This window comes from Saccopteryx bilineata, chromosome 1, assembly GCF_036850765.1.
Source record: "Saccopteryx bilineata isolate mSacBil1 chromosome 1, mSacBil1_pri_phased_curated, whole genome shotgun sequence".
Classification (NCBI taxonomy): domain Eukaryota; kingdom Metazoa; phylum Chordata; class Mammalia; order Chiroptera; family Emballonuridae; genus Saccopteryx; species Saccopteryx bilineata.
In genome coordinates this window covers 81741697-81761925 of record NC_089490.1, presented here as the reverse complement: position 1 = coordinate 81761925, position 20229 = coordinate 81741697, and the positions used below count along the sequence as shown (strand labels likewise).

The window sequence follows — 20229 nt, the reverse complement described above, 5'->3', positions numbered from 1 at the left end:
CCTGTGGGCCTTCAGTGACCACCGAGCTCTAGGACTCCATGGGTGCCAGAGTTCACAGGAAGGGCCCCTCGCTTAGATGGGGGCTCTGGGGAGGACAAGGCCTTGACAGGAAGGAGGTGACGGGATGCGGGAGGAGCAGGACTGACAAGGACAGAGTGAGCGGGGTGGGAGGGACGTGACCTGTCTGGGAAGCAGCAGGGCAGCAGGGCCCACACGGTGAGTTTGATTCTGCCACAGGGCGTTTATCCTAGGAGCAAGTCCCGAGGGAGGGGTCCCAGGTGACATAGCAGCACAGCCGGCCAGGTCCCCAGGAGCTGACGTGAGAGCTGTAACTGAGGCTCTGGGAGGTGGGGCGCTGGGTGCGGCGGGGGCAGAATCACACTCAGGAGAAGGTATGACGGCTGAATGAAGCCTCAGGTCCCACCACACTTGCTCAGCCCAGGTGGAGGGGCAGGAGGCGGCGAAGGCCGCGGAGCTACACTGTGAGAGCTGAGCCTGCAGGCAAGTGGCTTACCCCATGGGCAGCACTTAGGACAAAGTGGGGGAGGGAAGAGGACGCTGCAAACTCTGTAGAAGACACATCTGACAGAGGCAAGCCCTGCGTCCAGCAGACCAGGACAGTGACTAGGGACAGGGCCGGTCAGTGCCTGCTGCGGGCCCCCTGGGCCACAGGCCTGAGGATGAGGCATGGGAAAGGGACTGGCAGGCCAGGTGACAGTGAGGTGACTAACCCAGCCTGCTTTGCGCAGGACTTTCCCGGTGTTTGCTCTGGAGTCCTGCACCCTGGAGCGCCTCAGTCCCAGGCACTCCGGGCCAGCGCCAACTCCCACGCTGGCCGAGAGGCAGCAGGCGGAGGGTCAGGACAAAGAACCAAAGGTTGTGCTTCCAGCTCTTGAGGCAGAAGTTTCCGTCTCGATGCTCTGCAGACAGGCAGGTGCACCTGAGCTATACCGGCAGCCCATCCCCCAGTCCTCCTGCCTCAGTTTCCCCAGCTGCAGAGAAAGGAGTCTCCAAATACAAGTTTGGCCCCTGAAGGAGCTTGGCCCAGTTTGCACATTGTTCCAAATTTGCTTTGGGTTCCAAAACGGCCAGGCTGATGAGTGACAGAAACAAGAGGGAAAATACAATTCCTGCCGTCAACACAATGGACTCCCAGCCAGTCCAGGACTCAGACCGCTGTCCCAGCCCCGGAGCCCTCAGCTTCCGCCTCTGGGTCTCCCCAGCTCGGTTTCCCCTGAAAGCAGATCCTATCCAGTCCTGTTGTCTTCTACTTCACACCAAGAGGCACTGTCTGGGCAGGTGGCAGCACCAGAGTCACTCTGTACCCCGCCCAGCCCCCAGCCCTGCTTTCTCAGGCACACTGTCCCACAGTGAGGTGCCCACACAAACAGGCCATCATTCACAGCCCTGGACTTCCTGTCCTGCACACACACACACCCCTGACCTCCAACAGCCACGTGCCGGTTGCACAGGAAATCTCCCAGAACAATAAAACTTAATATTTTCCATCCTCTCTTCTTTGAAAATTTCAGTGGGGGGGGGGCTGCTTTCAATGACCCATCAGAGAATTTTCCACGCTTACAAGCTGAGCTGCAAAGGTAACACCCACAGCTGTGTCCCTTGGCATCAAGGCACAAAGGCTCAGGCCGGGTGTGCTGTCATCTCAGAACAGGCCTCACGCCCCAACGTACTGCCTTTCTGTTGACGACACACTCGTTCTGCACCCCTCCTTCCTCAGTGACCCCCAGAGGCAGGAGCATGTCCACCCGGCCCAAGCACTAGTATAATTTCCTAAGGGATCTAGGGAGGGAGGAGCCTGTGAACAACCAACAGGGACCTTATTCCGGACCCTATTCAGTCTGATTTCAGAGACTGAGGAGAACAAAGGAGCAGGATCCCGATGGGTCACCAGGCATGAAAAGGGAGACCCATGCTGTGTTTCAGGTGAGCAGGTGGGCTTAGCTGTGGGTCTCATGGGAAAGCAGAGAGCTCCATCACCCAGGACAACACAGAAAGACAGAGTGACCCACGTGAGTGTCAAGGCACATGCTATAGTGGATGGAACTGTGAATGAGACCTGATTTGGGTAATAACAAGTGTTGGAGAGGCTATGGAGGAAAAGGAACCCTCATCCACTGTTGGTGGGAATGTAAAGTAGCACAACCACTACGGAATAAAGTATGGTGATTCTTCAAAAAATTAAGAATAGAGCTACTATATGACCCAGCAGTCCCTCTACTGGGAATATACCCCCCAAACTCGAAAACACTGTACGTAAAGACACATGCAGCCCCATGTTCATCGCAGCATTGTTCACGGTGGCCAACACATGGAAACAACCAAAAAGCCCTTCAATAGATGATTGGATAAAGAAGATGTGGTACATATATACTATGGAATATATATGTGGTATGGAATATACCGAGTACAGCCATAAGAAATGATGACATCGTATCATTTACAACAACATGGATGGACTTTGATAACATTATACTGAGTGAAATAAGTAAATCAGAAAAAACTAAAAACTGTATGATTTCATACATAGATGGGACACAAAATTGAGACTCATGGACATGGATAAGAGTGAAGTGGTTACCAGGGGAAGGGGAAGGGAGGAGAGCGAGGGGAGTGGGAGGAGGGGAGGGACATAAAGAAAACCAAATAAAAGGTGATAGAGGACGATTTGACTTTGAGTGATGGGTATACAACATAATCGAATGTCAAAATGATGTGGAGATGTTTTCTCTAAACTTACGTACTCTAGTTGACCAATGTCACCCCGTTAAAATTAATTGTCTAAATTAAGTAAAAAGAGAGACCCGATTTGGAAAAAAAAGTCTTTGCATCTGTAATGAAGATATATAGATTCAGATGAGGTCATGGATGAAATGCAGTGGGCCCTTAATGCAGTGTGATTGGTCCCTATGGGAGAGGAGACGCCACGACATGTCCAGGGAGGAGGAGTGCAACAGTGGAGGTCAGGGAGGGGGGCGCGACACAGCCACAAGGCAAGGACCCCTGGGAACACCAGAGGCTGCAGGAACAGGGACTGCTCCTTCACCCCAGCCCAAGCCTGCAGAGGGAGCACAGCCCTGCCCACACCTTGAAAGCAGCAGATTTCTAGCCTCTGGGATTGGGACAGAGTAACCTTCTATTGTTGCAAGCTCCTAGTTCCGTGATGGCGAACCTATGACACACGTGTCAGCACTGACATGCGTAGCCATTCTCAATGACCCGCGGCCACATGCAGCCACATACCAGAGAAGTATGGGGCCGCATGCCGAGAAGGACGTTTCATCCTCGGCTCCTGCATGGCCAGGTGCAGTAGCTGAGGATAAAACATTTGCTGTAGTGTAGACACTCTGTGCCGGAGGTCTGTAGGCCAAAACAACAGAACTCCGGCACAGAGCGTCTAGTTCTGGGACTTCCGGTTAGGCTGTTAGGGCAGTGGTCCCCAACCTTTTTTGGGCCACGGACCGGTTTAATGTCAGAAAATATTTTCATGGACCGGCCTTTAGGGTAGGATGGATAAATGTATCACGTGACCGAGACAAGCGTCAAGAGTGAGTCTTAGACGGATGTAACAGGGAATCTGGTCATTTTTTAAAAATAAAAACCATTCAGACTTAAATATAAATAAAATAGAAACAATGTACGTTATTTATTCTTTCTCTGCAGACCGGTACCAAATGGCCCATGGACCGGTACTGGTCCGCGACCCGGGGGTTGCGGACCACTGCGTTAGGGGATCTTTGACCTCACTTCCGGCGGGCGGAGCAGGGAGCAGCAGAATGCCGCGGGGGATGCATCTCTGGGGGCCCTGTGATCGCCATTACTAGCAACCACAGCAACCATCATCCAATCTACTGTTCTGGGGTGTCATGGATTTCTAATTGACCATCATTACTATTCAATAAGATAAGTGAGGGGGAGGCTGGGAGAGGCGAGAGTCTGTCCTATGGGTGCTGTTTCCCGCCATTAGAAATAGTGGCAGCCATCTTAATTTACATAAGATGCAACTTGTAGAATTTCAAGACAGCATCTGGGCTCAGGTATTTGTCAACTTGAGGTCAGAGCTTGAGAATCTGGAAAGGTGCCGCTTGGAGAATCAAGAAGAGTGCCACTACGATCAGGAAATTTGGAGTGCCTGGAACCGATTACCAGACACTTTTAGCAATGAAAAATTGCTGAAAAATATAGCAATGGCTATATTTATTGCCTGAAAAATATAGCAATGGCTTTACTCACAATTTTTCCCTCTATGTACTTTTGTGAGACCTTACTCTCAGCGTTAAATAATATCAAAACCAACAAAAGAAACCGACTGACAGATGAAGTTAGTAGCACTTGCTTGGGCTTGAAGTGTACAAAATACCAACCTTCAATTGAAGATTTAGCCAATGAAATTTAGCAACAAAAAAATCACTAATAGGCAGGTTAGTTAAAGAATTGCCCCTCCCCCTCACAAGTTAAATAATATTAAGACCAACAAAAGAAACCGACTGACAGATGAACAAAGAAGTCACTAAGCAGGTAAGTTAAATAATTAGTTTTTCGTTTATTAAATAGTTATATATTACAATTATACAATTTTGTTATTTAAACTATAAATATCGCAAAATTATGGGGTTTTTTCTCAAAGTGACACACCACCCGAGTTATGCTCGTTTTTTTGGCGAATTTTGACACACCAAGCTCAAAAGATTGCCCATCACTGCCCTAGTTTGTGTAACTTTGTTACAGCCGACCCAGGAAATTAACTTAGCAGGTCTCTAACCTTGAGCACCTGCTCAAAGAGAATGGCCCAGCTCTGACTAAATCTAACACCCAGCTGGAAGGTAACAAGTCTGCTGGCTTCGTGAGGAGCTTGAATGAAGCCCATAGTGAAGCGGAACCCTCTAGGGGCACGCAGGGGCCGGCAGCTCTACGGGGCACCTGCACGGCCACCAACAACCCCAAGATGTTCTCCGGATTTCTGCCCCACTCAGGCCTCAGAGGACAGGGCTTCCGCTGACCCCTGACCTCAAATCGCAGCTGAAGAGGGGAGGCCAAGGGATAACTGCTTAGCACCAGTGAGCTCAACCCGTTCTGAGAGGCCCCACCGAGACATGAGGCTGTAGCTTCCGGGCCCCTAACTGGGGCTGCTCACCATCACTTAGCCCCTCCCCACAACCCCACCTCTACCCTTCAGTTTACCCTGACCACAGCCTGCTCGCTCCTGGCACCCTCAAAAGTCTCTCTCCACCGTCCCCACCTGTAGGGTCCCCCAACCTGCAACACTGATTGGTGTGCCTGCATCGAAGTCAGTCCTTGGCATCTCAGGCGCTTGTCCGGGTGCCACCCCTGCTGACCCCACGCCCAATGCCCTTTCTCAGGAAGGCAGCACCAGTGACCCCTGAAAATAGCATGGTGTCTCAGAAGAATCCAGAACCTCTTACTCAGGCCACCTCCCCTCCCAGATGCAAAGTGACAGGACAGAGAGAGTGCAGATTTATGACTCTCCCAAGTGCTCCTTGTCGCGGATCCTGGGAACTCCTTCTCAGTCATTACCTCTGAGCCAGAGTCACTGATCCACTGATCTTCCCCCAACACCTCCCAACTGCCCCAGAAAAAGTCTAGTTCTCCGAGGCTGCTCTAGTATTTCTTGAGAACCCCGGGACAGAGGCCACTTAGCAGTCCTGGTGGCCATGATGGGGTCTGGTGAGGTGTCCAGGGTAGCCAGCTCCAAAAGAGACCAACACAAATAAGGAACAAAGCACTGACCCCCCTACAGCATGATGGACCTGAGGACACTGCCAAGTGAGCGAAGCCGGACACAAAAGGCCACAGAGTATGTGACTCCTTCCGTCTGAAATGTCCAGAACAGGCACATCCAGAGACAGAAGCAGGCTGTGTTAGCCAGGGGCAGGGGCTGGGGGTTGGGGAGTGATGGCAGTGGGTACGAGCTTTCCTTTGGAGGTGGCAGTCACATAACATTGGGAATATGCCCAATGCCACTGAATTGTTCACTTTAAAATGGTTAATTTTATGTTATGTGACTTTCACCTCAATAAAAATAAAAAAGGAGGGAGATTGTGGCTAATAAGTTAAATGCATTAAAATGCCCACAAAAATATGCCTGGACCAGCAATATGCTCCAAGTGGCACTGAACCTAAGACGTGGTCATAAGGGAGGGGCTCAGGGGTGGGGTGAGCCTGGGAGTGCAGAGCCCCTTCCCCAGCAACACAGACCGGGGCACCAGTCTTCCCTGAACCCACAGCTGAGAGGCTGATCTCTGGCCTGAATCCCTAGCCACAAACCCATCTCCTGCGCTGGGCTGCAAGGCACTGGAGACACCCGAGCTCCCGGGGCCTGAGGACCCTTCCTCTCACCCAGGGCTTTTAAAACAAGGTACCTGTTTATCGTTGCAGTTACTCATTGATTATGAGTAAACACCAAAGAGATTTTACCCATGTATCAGACACAGAAGTTCTATTAAAGTATCTCCCCCTTTTGCTGTCTGTGAGGGTGAGACACCATTTGAGAGTTCAGACACACCCAGAACCAGGGACGGAGCCCTGCAGGAGGGGCCCCGGGTGACTTCAGTGACCTGGGACAGACCCAGAGGGCGCTGCGCTTGGTGGAAAAAACATCCCCTGATACCACACAGCAGAGGCACCTCTCCCAAAGGTCCAGCACCTGAGTGGCTGGAACAGCTTCATTGTGTTAGCCCTTTTAATTATTATTATTATTATTGTGGTAAAATATTTGTAAAATTTAACATTCTTAGGTGTACAGTTGAGTGGCATTACATACATTCACACTGCTGTGCAACGCTCACCATTCACCCACCCCAGGAACTCTATTCATCTTGCAAAACTGAAGGCTCCATCCCCATGAGACACCAACTCCCCATTCCACCTTCCCAACCCCTGGCAACCACCATTCCACTGTCTGTCCCGAATTCCACTGCTCTAAGAACCTTCTACAATCCTACAGTACTTGTCCTTTTGAGACTGGCTAATGTCACTGAGTATCGTGTACTCAAGGTTCATCCGTGTTGTAGCAGGAGTCGGAATTGCTTTCCCTTTCAGGGTCAAATAATAAAAAGTACATGCTTTTATCCATTCACCCACTGATGGACACTGGGTTCTTTCCTTCTCTTGGCTTCTGTGAATCATGCTGTCATGAACACAGGTGTGCAAACCCAAATTTCTTTCAGGTGTTTACAACTCCTAGGGTTCTATGCTAATTCTATGTTTAATTTTTTTTTTGAGGAACCGCCATACTGTTTTCCACAGTGGCTGCCCCGCCTTACTTTCCCAACAGGGCAATTTCTCCACATCCTCATCAACATTTGCTATGTTCTGTTTTGTGTTGTTTTGATAACAAACACCCCAAAGACGAGGAGGCGGAGGTGGTATCTCACTGTGGTTCTGATGTGCATTTCCCCATCAATGAGTGATGTGGAGCATCTTTTGGTGGCTTGTTGGCCACCTTGTCTGTCCTCTTCGGAGAAATGTCAACTCAAGTCCTTTGCCCATTTTTTAATCGGGTTCCTTGCTTTCCTATTGTTGAGTTGCAAGTGTTCTTTATGCATTCTAGATATTAGTCCCTCATCAGACATATGATTTGCAAATATTTTGTAATGGCTTTTAAATGAGATAATTTCTCAGCACCTGCAACATATATGGCAAGAGAAAGGTTTCCCAAGTCACAGCCAGATCCCCCCCAGGCTGGATGGCTGTTTGTCTGATCCTTAACCAACAGAACGTACATGGGAGGACTCAGAAGAGGTCCTGGGCCGCCATCATTCCACTCCTTTGTTTCAATGAGGACACCGAGGCCCAGAGGCGGCCAACGTGACACATTGGCAGCCAGCAGGGTGGGGGTATGTGACCAGGTTTCACTGCCAACGCAAACACCTGTCCTCTCCAGGACCACAGACACCCTGCAACGCATCAAGGGACAGCTGCGGGGACCACGGTAACGTGTGGCAGTCTCCCACAATGACACCTACATCACTTTGCATTTTGAAAATGGTGCTTCAACAATGAACTCACTGATAATATTGCCCTGTGAAAGAGAGTTCTTATGTCCGAATGCTAACATAGCACATGATTTTATTTGAATTAGATGGTTAGTTTATGTTAACCAAGGATCATTTAGATTAGATGTTTTAAAAATCCTAAAAAGATTTTTAAAAAAGATAAAGAAATGGCATTAAAAACAGACTATGAGAAAAGAAAAATATTGGTTGATGGATGGAGGGATGGAGAGAGGGAGGTGTCTCCTGACCAGCAGAATCTGTGCACTGAGGCCTCCTCATCAGTGTCTGCCGCCCCCCCCCCCCAGCTCCGACCACCAACATCCCTCCCTGCACCTGGTGCATACGAGTCCTGCATTCCGCACGTTCCTATAACACAGCTCCACTACAGGAGACCTTGCAGAGACTCGGGCGCAGTTCCCCAGGGCCCCCTTCTCCCCCATCCTGCAGCATGCCGCAGCCCTGATCACCGAGAAGGAATGAGGCAAGTGGGCAGGTGCTCCCAGAGAACCTGGCATGATGCACACGTGACCCTCAGCCCCCGTTTCAGGCAACATAGTCACTCACACCGAGCTTCTATCTCCAGAGTCCCCAAACCTGAGCTCCAGGGGCCGCGGTCCTGGCACAGCTTCCCCTTGCCAGGCTTAGCCATCAGCTGACAGTGGGGCCTGAAGGAAGCACTCAGCACCAGGGTTTGGAGCCCGGCTCTGCCTGCAGCTGTGAGTTCTCTAGTCTCAGTCTCTTTGCCTGCAAAAGGGGGATCCTCTGAGATTTCAGTGAGATGATGCAGGCAGACCCCAGGCACGTGCCTGGGGAATAGGAGACATACAGACCAGGACAGTGTGGTGACAGAGCTCTTACGTGTCCACCTGCGCTCCACTGGCTCTGAGGCTGGGATGCTCCACTGCAGCCCTCCTTGGTCTGTAGAGGTTAGGCACTAACCACCTGACCCCGAAGCTACAGGGGAGCGGGGGAGGGCAGAGGGCAAGACCAGGGGGCAGGGACTGCCTCCGCCATGGAGGGCAGCAGTTCCGTGGGGCACCCGACACATCCCGGATCTTAGAGCATGGACATCAGCCCTCAGAGACGTCCTGAAAACTGCTTATTCCTTTCACCCTGGGCTGTGCCCCCACACAATGCACAGGGGACTGACAGGGCGGCCAGCGGGTGTCCTGCCTTCTGCACTGGCCTCTCTCTGGTCCCCAAGTGGAGGAATCAGAGCCGCTTATAGCCTCAGCAGGTGGACCACCCCCAGGACCCCTCCAGCTCATTTTATAAATAACCCACAGGTATTGGCTGAGCACCTACTGTGTGCCAGGCGCACAGGGTAGAGTAAAAGTACACCCCTGTCATGCCCCACAACCACAAGGTGGTCCCCCTGACCACTACAGCCTGAGACCCTGACCCTCTTGCATTTCCTCGGGTCACCCAGTTCCCCTTCCCAAACAAACAGGCAGAAAGCAAGAGGGCTACTTACTCCCCACCCTCGCCCCATATTCAGGAATTTAATTCTAGGGCTTTCCTACAAACCTACCCGTTCAGGTTACAAGACAAGAGGAAAAACCAGAAAACTATTTCCCCAAGGCTGTGAGCCGAATGAAATCACGCCAAACTTAGGAATAGTTTCCACACATGATAAAATCTACTTCTGCTAGGAACTGAGTGCTGGCAGGGGTGGTGGCCGTGGCCCCGTGCCACACAACATGCCCCCGGGCTCAGACGACACTGCCAGGGCCTGGCACCCACTGTCCACCTGCCAGTTCCTCAACAGGCTTCTGCTCGGGCGTCCACACGGGCAGGTGTGTGCATAGCCCAGGCCACAGTGCGCTTTCACCCGTGACACCAGGCCCTGCACAGGTTTGGCGTCACCAACAACGCGTCACTTTTCCAGTTGTGCCTTTAGCACCCATCCTACTCCGAGGGGCTCAGGTGCTTGTGATGTTTCCTGGATTTTAAAGATTAGTCTCCCTGTCACCCTAGTGGTAGGTGAAGCCAGATGGATACCTCAGGTCACCAGGCAGCCAGTGCTGGGAAGGGGCACCTGGCTCTCCTGAGTCCAGGGCACCTGTGGCCTTGGCCCCTGCCCATGGTCCCCTGACCCAACTGCTCCTCCATCACACTTCCTGTGACTCAACAGGAAGCAGTAACTACTGTCCCCGTGCCCGTCCCCATCCCTCAGCCCTGTCCACACTCAGCGTGGCCACACTGACTCATGGTTACCACTGGGCCCAGAGACCCCAAAAAGTGCCAGTGTCCACTAGGTACACACCTGAGGGCAGGTAGAGTCAAGGACAGGCTGGGATGGTTGTGCACGTTAACAGATCAACTCCTCTTCACCCTCAACTCAGCCCAGGTCACTGCCGGCTACCACATTCCCACAATCATTCCCCCTCGCCTTTGAGCCTCACTCACCCCCCGGCCACTCTGTCTTCTGCTCCTCCAGGGGCTCCCAGGCCCCCTACCACTCCTGATCCGCAAAGACCACCAAGGGCCTCCCCTTGGCCAACACCAAGGGCCTCGCCTTGGCCAACCCAAACCACACCTCTGTCCTCAGGCTCCCCTACTGCCACTGTGACGCCTTCAGGACCTTCACTCCTCCCCAGTACCCCGGCCCCGGGCCCACGAGTTCCTCCTGGTCTAGCTCCCAGGCAGGTCCACTCCACCAACAGGCTGCCTAAACCACAGCTCCTGCAGGCTGTGCCTGCACCCTGTCCTCGTCACACACACCCTCTGCCCAGTTGCCCCCACACATGTGCAGAAGAAACACTGACCACCCCCGGCCCCATAACCATGCTAACCACCTCTGGCCATGAAGCCAGCTGGTCTCTCCTGCCCAGACCTTCACAACTGACCATCTTTATAACAATCTCAAAGATGCCCCAGCTGTACGGGGTCCAAAAGTGGTCTTTCCTCCAAGTCAACACCCCCGCTTATAAGGCCCCGCGGTTGGTGATCACTCCTCCCTCCCCTGCATCCTCGCACGCCCAGAGTCCTTTATCCTGTAAAGCACAGCCTGAGACAACATGGCTCAGGAGCCCCATCCCAGGTCCAAACCCCAGCACTGCAGCAAGAGCGCCAGGTGGAGGCTACAGCAGAAGAAGGCACATGCTCGGACAGGCAGCACCTGGGGGAGATCCAGCATGCAGAGCGGCTGGCACTCAGCCCCAATATCGCCTTCGCATCTGACCACCTAACCTCACAACCTCGTCACCCATGCTCCTCAGCTGCCTGTGCTGGGCCCGCCCTCCCCTCCATGCTCACTGCCTGGAGTGCTGTCCCCATCAGCAGTTCAAACTGCCCCAACCCCCTACCAGACAACCCTCCAAACAGCCTCCCCAGGTCCCCCTTGCCAGGGACGCTTTTATCCGTTGTTGGTTTCCATGAGGATAGGGCCACACGGGCTCTCCCAGGCCTCACACAGAATGGCCCTGGCACATAGTAGGTGTTCAATAAACAAATAAACACTCCTTTGTTTCTGAGCCAGTGTTTCTGAAATTATGTTAGCAAGTGACCATCTCCGGGGTTACTGAAGCCATCAGATGGGTAATCAGCTGCCAAAGCACTTAACTCTTTATTTATGTTGCGGGAGAACCCAGCTAGCTCCCCAACGGCAGTGGCTCAAGTCAAAACTCTTAAACAAATAAAACACCGTGCACTCAGTGGATGCCTGCTATGCTGTCCATGTTCTACTTCCTTGTGTGCAATCATCTGTTCAAAAGTCCCTACGATATCCTGTATTTAACTAAGAAAATCCTTTCTAAAACTTTATCAAGCCTGGGCGACATCACACCACATTCTCTCCACCAAAGTAAACTGCAAAAAGGTTACTCAAACCTGCTTTCACCGCTTCAGGATTTTCTGACATGTCTGAACGACTCACCGGCCAATCACTTTTACCCCATAAGCACTACGTTCCCCCACGTCCACAGGTGCACCACCATCCACAAATGCAGGGCCACATTTTCTACCAAATGTCAAGCTCTGCAATGCAAGATTTAAGGCTCTAAACCCACAGGTACACACACACATGTTCAAGCTGGATTAAAAATGTCCACGTTACCGCAACACCAGCATCTAGAAAGGCTGCAGAAGGCACCCAATGCTCGAGAGTCCCACTGGATTATTGGCCAAGCACTTTGAAAAATTCAGACACAGCTTTTATAAACATTCATAAATCAAAAGTCCCTACCACAAAATTTTAAATCTCATTCAAGAATCACTGTGTGGAGCCCTGGCCAGATGGCTCGGTTGTTTAGAACATCATCTTGATACACAGGCTGATGGGTCTGATCCCCGGTCAGGGCACATATAGGAACAGACCAATGTTTCTGCCTCTATCTCTCTCTCCCCTGCCTCTCTTTCTAAAACAAATCTTTTTTTAACCTTTTTTTTTTTTTAGCCTGGCCTGTGGTGGCACAGTGGATAAGGTGTTGACCTAAAATGCTGAGGTTGCCAGTTCAAAACCCTGGGCTTGCCCAGTCGAGGCACATACGAGAAGCAACTACTTAGTACAAGTTGGTGCTTCTCGCTCTTTCCCCTTATCCCGTCTCTCTCTCTCTCTCTAAAAAAAAAAATTTTTTTAAACCCTGTCGCGTGCAAAGGAAACATCTCGTATGGCTGGATGTCATCCCAAAAAGGCAGCTATTTGACTTCCACTGTATTCAGAATTCAAAAATTTTTCAGATGGTGCTTTATCCTCGGGTAGGCTACACAAAACCATCGACAGTATCTGTTCACAGTGGGCATAACTGTTGAAGCCCTCCCCCGAGGGTGGAAAGGAACCAATGTCCACCCAGCACCTCTACCCAAGGTCCACCTCCACCCACATCCACCACAGGCACCGCCCCCAGGGACACCTTCCCAGCAGGCGTCTCACCGGAGGCTCTGCCCTTCCTGGCCAGGAGCCCACAAAACCTATTCTGGGCTGTTCAGGGCAGCACCTCCAGGGCGGTAATTCTGCATGAGAAGCTTTACGGCATGGCTGTAAATGGGGAAGCCAATAACACTTCATTGGAAACAGTGCATGAGTCTGAAACAACAGCTTTCCACTGCTCCTCAATAAAGCTAAGCATCGACTCTGGTTAATTCAAAGGCTGATCTCTTTGCTTTGTTTTCTTTCTACACAGTGCGCTGCGGTTAGAAATTACGGACCTTATAGTTTATAAGTGATTTGCTTCTTCGGAGCATGAAATCAGTGTCAAATGACCTAAGGGTTACACAGCAGCTGGGTTGTCTTCTTTTATTTATTTAAAAAAAATTTTTTTTAAGTGAGAAGAGGGGAAATAGTGAGACTCTTGCACGTGCCCCTGGGATATACCCAGCAACACCCTAGCAACCCCATCTGGGGCCGATGCTCAAATCAACCAAGCTATTCTTAGCACCTAAGGCTGATGTGCTCAGACCAACAGAGCTATCATCAGCACCCAGCATCAGCTCAAATAGAGCCATTGGCAGAGAGAGGGGAAGAGAGACAGAAGGGGAAGTGGGAGGGGGAAAGAAGCAGATGATCACTTCCTCCGTGTGCCCTTACCGGGAATTGAACTCAGGATGTCCATACGTAGGGCCAATGCTGTAGCCACTGAGCCAGCTGGCTGGGGCCCAAAGGTGCCTCCTTTCAAACAGGGCAAGGATTTGCCATGGACACAATTTGGCTTAGCAACTAATTTCTCAAAAACTTAGTCTCAGGTAGGCGAGGGGAGTGTAAGGAGTGGGCTCGTCTGGTCTGGATCTTGGTTTGACACCTGGCATGCCTGCTCCCTGGGTGTGTAACCCTGAGAATGTTATTAACACCTCGGAACTTCAGTTTCCTCATCTGTAAAATAGGCAGCAGCCAAACACCACTCACTTCCTAGTAACCAGAAATTTAAGTGGCAGTGCAAATATAGATTATAGAAAACTGCTTGATATCCAGCAAAAGGCCATCATTATTACCTGGGGGGGGGACAGGGGGTCGACACATAAGCCCCTCATGCCTGACTGAACGAGGGCATGTCACATAGGCTTCAGGGCCCAGAACTGGATCTCTGCTGCAGAGCACAGATCCCGGCCCACCTTTGTCTGTGATCCAGGCTGTGGACCCACCAGCTAGCCAAGGCAGCTCTCAATAACTAACTTCTTTTGAATGAAATCCATCCTAAACCTTGTTATCCGGCCAACACAGGGGGGCCCACATTCCTGATGCCCCAGACACAAAACATCCCTGATCCCAGCATGCACCCACTTCCCCTAAAAAAACCACGTCCCCTGTAAAAGCAACACCCTGCAATACTGCCAAGTTGTGTTTACATAGGCCAAAGTTCCTACTCTGCTTTATCGAGCAGATTAAAGAAATAAGAAAATGCAAATGGAATTTAGGAAAGAGATATTTTTTTTAAATGTTGTTGCTGCTTGGAATAGCCATAACCTGAGTTAACAATTCTCCCTAAGGCGTCATTCCGTATTCTCCACACATATTCACAGCCTTACAAAACCTAAAATAGTCACCTGCAGTCTGACCTCACTGCCAGAATCTGTGTTGAGGTATTACATCACTTCTAAGTAGGACCGTAAGCTCCAGATCTTATAAGCAAACAACCAGAACCTGTTTGCTAACCACTCTTAGTATAGAAAGAATTACAGCCAACGGTGGAAACAAAACAGGTCAGAAAACAAACTTCTAAATTCTTCTGGGACTCCCATGGTGATAGCGTATCCTAATAATGTATTGTTTCAAAGACTAATCTTAAACATTATTGACAACCCACAGATTCAAGGCTTTCTTGGTAATCATTCAGGTCACCTGTCCACCACACCAGCTGATCACATCCACAGGCAAACCCCCTTGAGGAGCTGCTGAGGGTCTCTTTATTGTCCCACAACCCCTGCCCTGCCAAATCCTTTTCCTCTCTTTGAATCTCCCCAATCCCACACCCCCAAACCCACAGGCCCCACCTGGCACTTAGGGACCAACTCTTTGCTGCCAGGCATTTGGCTGGCTGAGCCAAGGCATTCTTCCCTTTTCTGCTCACCACCAGCCCCAGGATGGGCCAACTGGGTCCCCACACTGGCTCCACCAGCGACCTGGGCAGGCCTCTAATGAGAAACTCTCTCGTCTAGTGCAGAAGCCAAGATCAAATGTGGCCGTGCTTTTCAAAACGCTCCCACACAGAGAGGACACATAGCTCGATTGTTATTATCTGGAGGAGACAGAAAAGAGACACCCGGGGAACTGACTCCAGCCATATTACAGGGTGACTCAGGGACCCAGCCAGCAATTTCCAACGGTCCCACCTGGGAACTGACTGGCACGCAGGATGGGCAGTGACTTTTGATCTTTCCAGACAGGTGTGTGGCTGACTGCAAAGCATCACCAAGCAAACCAGATGACTCAGAAACACCAGAGACCAGGTTTTTATAGCACAATTCGGGAGCTGGGAGCCGTGGCCAGCTGAGGAACATGCCAAGAAGCCCTGATCTTGAACTTGAAGCAGCCTAGGCTTGCCCCCCGCAAAAAAAAAAAAATGCTGAGGGAAGCAGTACCGCGTCCTTCCCACTTTGGCGGGAGCAGGGGAGTACCCTCCCCCCCCCTTCCCTCATTGATCGCAGCATCCATCCGACCAGAGGTCCCAAATCACCAAAGTGTTGTCTGGGCCCTGCCCAAATGTGCCCTGGCATGCTAAGCAGGTCCCTGGCAGGTCCCTACAGCTCCCTAGGTGGCCCAGCAGGAGCCCCAAGGGCCACTCACCAGACACAGACACCTCCATGAGCGCCTCCAGTGGCCGGTTGTTGTCCAGGTCCCGGCTAAGCTGCAACTCCCCCGTGGCTGAGTCCAGGAGCAGCAGCTGCAGCTCATTGCCCTGCAGGAAGGTGTAGTTGAGGCTGTCTGACAGGTCGGGGTCATGTGCTGGGATACGGCCAATCACGCCAGTGGGGAAGCTGTTGGACTTATTGGTGACATAGTTGTTGAAGAGGATCTGGAAGTCAGGCAGCACTGGTGGGTTGTCATTCTGGTCCAGAAGGCGGATATGCACCGTGGCCCGGCTCACCAGGGGGGCCGATGTGGCTTGCACCACCAGCACATACTCCCGCCGGACCTCAAAGTCCAGCTCCACCAGGGCACGCAGGTCCCCACTCAGCAGGTCCAGCTGGAAGACCTCGGGCACATTGCCTTCCACAATCTGATACATGATCTGGGCATTAGGGCCTTCATCGGGGTCATTGGCACGAATCCTTGCCACCACAGACCCCACCGGACTGTTCTCCTCTACAAACAGCTCCAGCTCATCCCTCTCAAACACTGGGGGGTTGTCATTAATGTCTAAGATGGTCACCTGGATTTCCACAAAGGCAGTAAGGGGTGCTGGGGTCCCCCGGTCCACAGCCAGGACCCGAAGGTTGTACACAGCCACATTCTCCCGGTCCAGCCGGCGCTGGGTACGGATTACGCCTGACGTGGGCTCAATGTAGAAGTCCCCATCGCCATCATCCCCACCCTGAAAGGTGTAGAGCAGGCGGCCATTGGGGCCTGAGTCCCGATCAGTGGCAGAGACCTGGAGGACGCTGGTGGATGGTGGAGCATCCTCAAAGACAGAGCCCTGGTAGAAATCCCGCAGGAACCGGGGTGCATTGTCGTTGGCATCAAGAATGAGGATCTCCAGGGAGGTGGTGTCAGACTTCTGTGGGATGCCATTGTCCCGAGCTGTGATAGCCAGCGTGTAGGCGGCCTGGTCCTCATAGTCCAGCTCTGTCATGGTGTAGACGGTGCCGCTGTCCGAGTCAATGCGAAACTGCGGCACAGGGTCCTCCAGCACGTAGGTAATACGTGCATTCTCGCCGGTGTCCTCGTCGGTGGCACTGATGGTGGCAATGGAGGTGCCCACAGGCCGGTCCTCGCTGACACTCACTGTATAGTGGGAACTCTGGAAGACCGGCCGGTGGGTGTTGGCGTCAGTGACGTTGATGAAGACCTGTGCAGTGTGCGAGCGCGTGCCATCCGATGCAGTCACCGCCAGCACATACTGCCGCTCCTGCTTGTAGTCCAGCGGCAGCGCCAGGGTGATGAGGCCGCCGCCACTCTGGCTGCTGAGGGCGAAGCGGTTCCGGGTGTTGCCACCTGTGAGCTGGTAGGTGATCACGCTGTTGGCATCACGGTCACGGGCCCGCAGGGTCAGCACGCTGCTCCCCACCGCGGCGTCCTCGTTCAGGCGCAGCTCGTACATGGGCTGCGTGAATGCCGGGTCGTTGTCGTTGACATCCAGCACGGTGATGGACACGCTGGCAGAGGAACTCATGGGCGGCAAGCCATGGTCCACCGCCTCAACCCCAAAGCTGTAGTGCTCCACCTCCTCACGGTCCAGCTCCGCGCACACCGTGATCCAGCCCGAGCTATTATGGATCTGGAAAGGGAAGTTATCGGCGGAGGCAGGGTCCTGGGCCCCAGCACCCCCCACAGAGGCTGAAGCTGTGTCCACCAGACGATAGTGCAGGCGCGCGTTCTCACCTGCATCTGCGTCCACTGCCTGAATGTGCAGCACGGAGTGGCCCAGAGGCACGTTCTCCAGCACCGCGGCCTGGAAGGGGCTGCTCACAAAGATGGGGGCGTTGTCGTTCACATCCAGCACCTGCACTGAGATCAGCCCCGAGGAATTGATGAGGGGAGGCCGACCCCCATCCTGGGCCTTGATACGCAGCGTGTATTCCCGGATGGCCTCAAAGTCCAGCGGGTTAATCACGTCCAAGCTCCCGCTCAGCGAATGCAGGTAGAATTGGCCCTTGAGGTTCCCACTGACGATGCTGTAGTGTATGGCTGCATTCTGGCCCTGGTCCCGGTCTGTGGCCTGCACGCGCAGCACCGGCGTGTTGACCGCCACATCCTCTGGTACCTGAACCACATAGCGCTTCTCACTAAACTGAGGGTAGTTGTCGTTCTCATCCTCCACCACGATGTGCACAGTGGCTGTGGCACTGAGTGGGCCTGGGTTTCGGCCCTGGTCGTTGGCCTCCACCAGCAGCTGGTACTCGGCCTCCTCCTCCCGGTCCACCACTGCCCGTGTGCGCACCACGCCCGAGCGTGCGTCGATCTCAAAGATGCCGCCCGCGCCCTCCAGCAGGCGGTAGCGCATATTGGCGTTGGAGGGCGCATCGCCATCTGTGGCGCGGATGGTCAGCACTTCGTAGCCCACCTCGAGGTTCTCGCGCACGCGCTCTCGGTACTCTGCCTGCTCGAAGACTGGACTGTGGTCATTGGTGTCACTAACTGTGACAGTGAGGTAGGTGGCGGCCAAGCGCCGTGGCCAGCCGTGGTCCATGGCGCTCACCTTAAGCACGTGCGTGTCCTTGGTTTCGCGGTCCAGCGGGCGGGCGGTAGTTACCGCGCCGGTGTCCGTGTCGATGAGGAAGAAGCCATTGGAGCGCTCGTCGAACAGCGCCTCCATCTGGTAGCTCAGGCGCCCTGCCTCGCCCTCGTCTGGGTCGTGGGCGCGCAGCTCGATCACCGCAGTGCCCGCCGGTTCGTTCTCAGGCACCGACACCTGGTAGCTGGGCAGCGGGAACTGAGGGCTAGTACTGCTGCCAGCGCCCCGCCGGGCCCGCCTCGCCGCCCCCGCCCTGGTCTCGGCCTGGGGTAGGCTTGGCGGCGACAGCGACAGCAACAGAGACGGGGAGGGCGTCCCTGCGGCAGTTTCTAACTCCAGCTCCACCCGAATGGCGCCGGCCGCGCGCCTCAGGGCACACAGCAGGCGCAAGCGGGCCGAGCCACCCAGCCGCAGGCAGAAAGGGCGGCGTGGGCAGCGGCGTCCGGGGTGTATTGGGCAGCTGCAGGCTGGGAATTTGGTCAGGGCCGCCAACACCGATGGCAGAATAGCCCCACCGCCGCCGGGGGCCAGGAAGCAGAGCACTGCGCCGGACCGGGGCACCGTGAGCGCAGTCCTCGCGCGCAGGTCCGCGCTTGTGGCCCGTAGTTGCCGGAGCCGGTCGCCGCAACCGAGACCGTGCGCGCGCGTTCGTAAACGGAGGCTCAGCTTGGTCGGGGCGCCGCGGGCTGCCAAGTGGACATGCAGCGGCAGCGGGCGTCCCCCCAGGAGCGTGCAGCCCCGGGGCCCAGGGCCCGGCCCGCGCCGCCGCCCACCCAGGCGCTCGTCGCGGCTCACGTCCAGCAGCTCTCGTAGCGCCCGGGGGGTGTGCGCGGCGTCCAGCGCATAGGTCCAACCGGGACCGAGAGCAAAGGCGCGGGCCCCGCCGGGCACGCGCAGCTCCCAGGCGGCCACTCGAAGCCCCAGCGCCGGTAGGGCGGCAGACGCAGCCAGGAGCAGCAGCGCGGGCAGCACGGGCGGCGGCGGCGGCGGCGGCGCCATGGCCCGGAGCCTGAGCCCGAGCCGGGCGCCGGAGCACAATCCATGCACTCGGCGCAGCTCCGCATCCACCCGGCGCGGCCGGGGGGCGGCTCCCGCGCACCCGGCGCCCGGCCCTCGGGGCGGCCCGCGCCCCGCCTCTCCGGGGGCCCAGGCGGGGACACCGGGGACCGCGCTCCCGGTCTCTCCCGCAGCTTCCACTTCGAGAGCACTTTGCTAAAGTTTGCTAAGTTGGTTTCAAGATGGCTCCTCCTCGCGTCCCAGGAGGGCGCCGCGAATCAACCTGCGGTGGCGGCGGTTCCAGGCGGCTCCAGGTGGCTCCCGCGCGCGCTCGGCCGGGCGGCGTGGGAAGCGGGGCGGGCCCGGAGCGGGGCGGGGGCTGCGCTCCCGGAGCGGTCTGGGTGGCACCGCGCCTCTCAGAACCCGGCTGCCGGCTGCTGCCTAGGCGGTGCACTGGGCCCGCGCCCCCTTGGCCGGCGCTCTCCCCGCCCCCGGCGCGGCCCCGCCCCTGACTCAGTCTGGTATTGTTCAGCCCGGGGGGGTGGAGAGCGGGGGAGCCGGCCGGATAGTGAGCGCCCGAGAGATCGCTATGGAGACGTGGGGCGCAGGCGGGGCAGGGGTGGGGGCCCGACCCACTCCCCTGCAGCCTCCCCACCCGCCCTCCCTGGGGGGCGGGGCCGAGAGGGCTGGGCCGGGAAAGGCGGGGTTGGGGGGGTTGGGGGTCCCCGGCGGCCGCTATCAGTAGGGCGGTGGCTGCGCTTGTCCCGGGACAGGCGAGACCCAAAGCCCCCACACCCCACCCCGGTAGGACGGCCCCGCGGAGACCGCTGTCCCCGCCGCTGCTCGGGTTGGTCCTAGAAGGAGAAAGGGAT

General features: G+C 54.7%; 1 protein-coding gene across 4 annotated transcripts in view; it reads right to left on the bottom strand.

The window, feature by feature from the left end:
• Positions 1-19879, bottom strand: part of CELSR1 (cadherin EGF LAG seven-pass G-type receptor 1) — a 138318-nt gene extending 118439 nt beyond the window's left edge. For 3 of the 4 annotated variants that reach the window (XM_066255115.1, XM_066255134.1, XM_066255123.1), the window contains exon 1: positions 15754-19878. In XM_066255115.1, the coding sequence (XP_066111212.1) occupies positions 15754-19360 (3607 nt within the window). In that variant the 5' untranslated portion in view covers positions 19361-19878. Of the gene's footprint in view, positions 1-15753 lie in introns of all 4 variants that reach the window. The other variant, XM_066255128.1, reaches the window with a different exon arrangement.
• Positions 19880-20229: the final 350 nt, after the last annotated feature.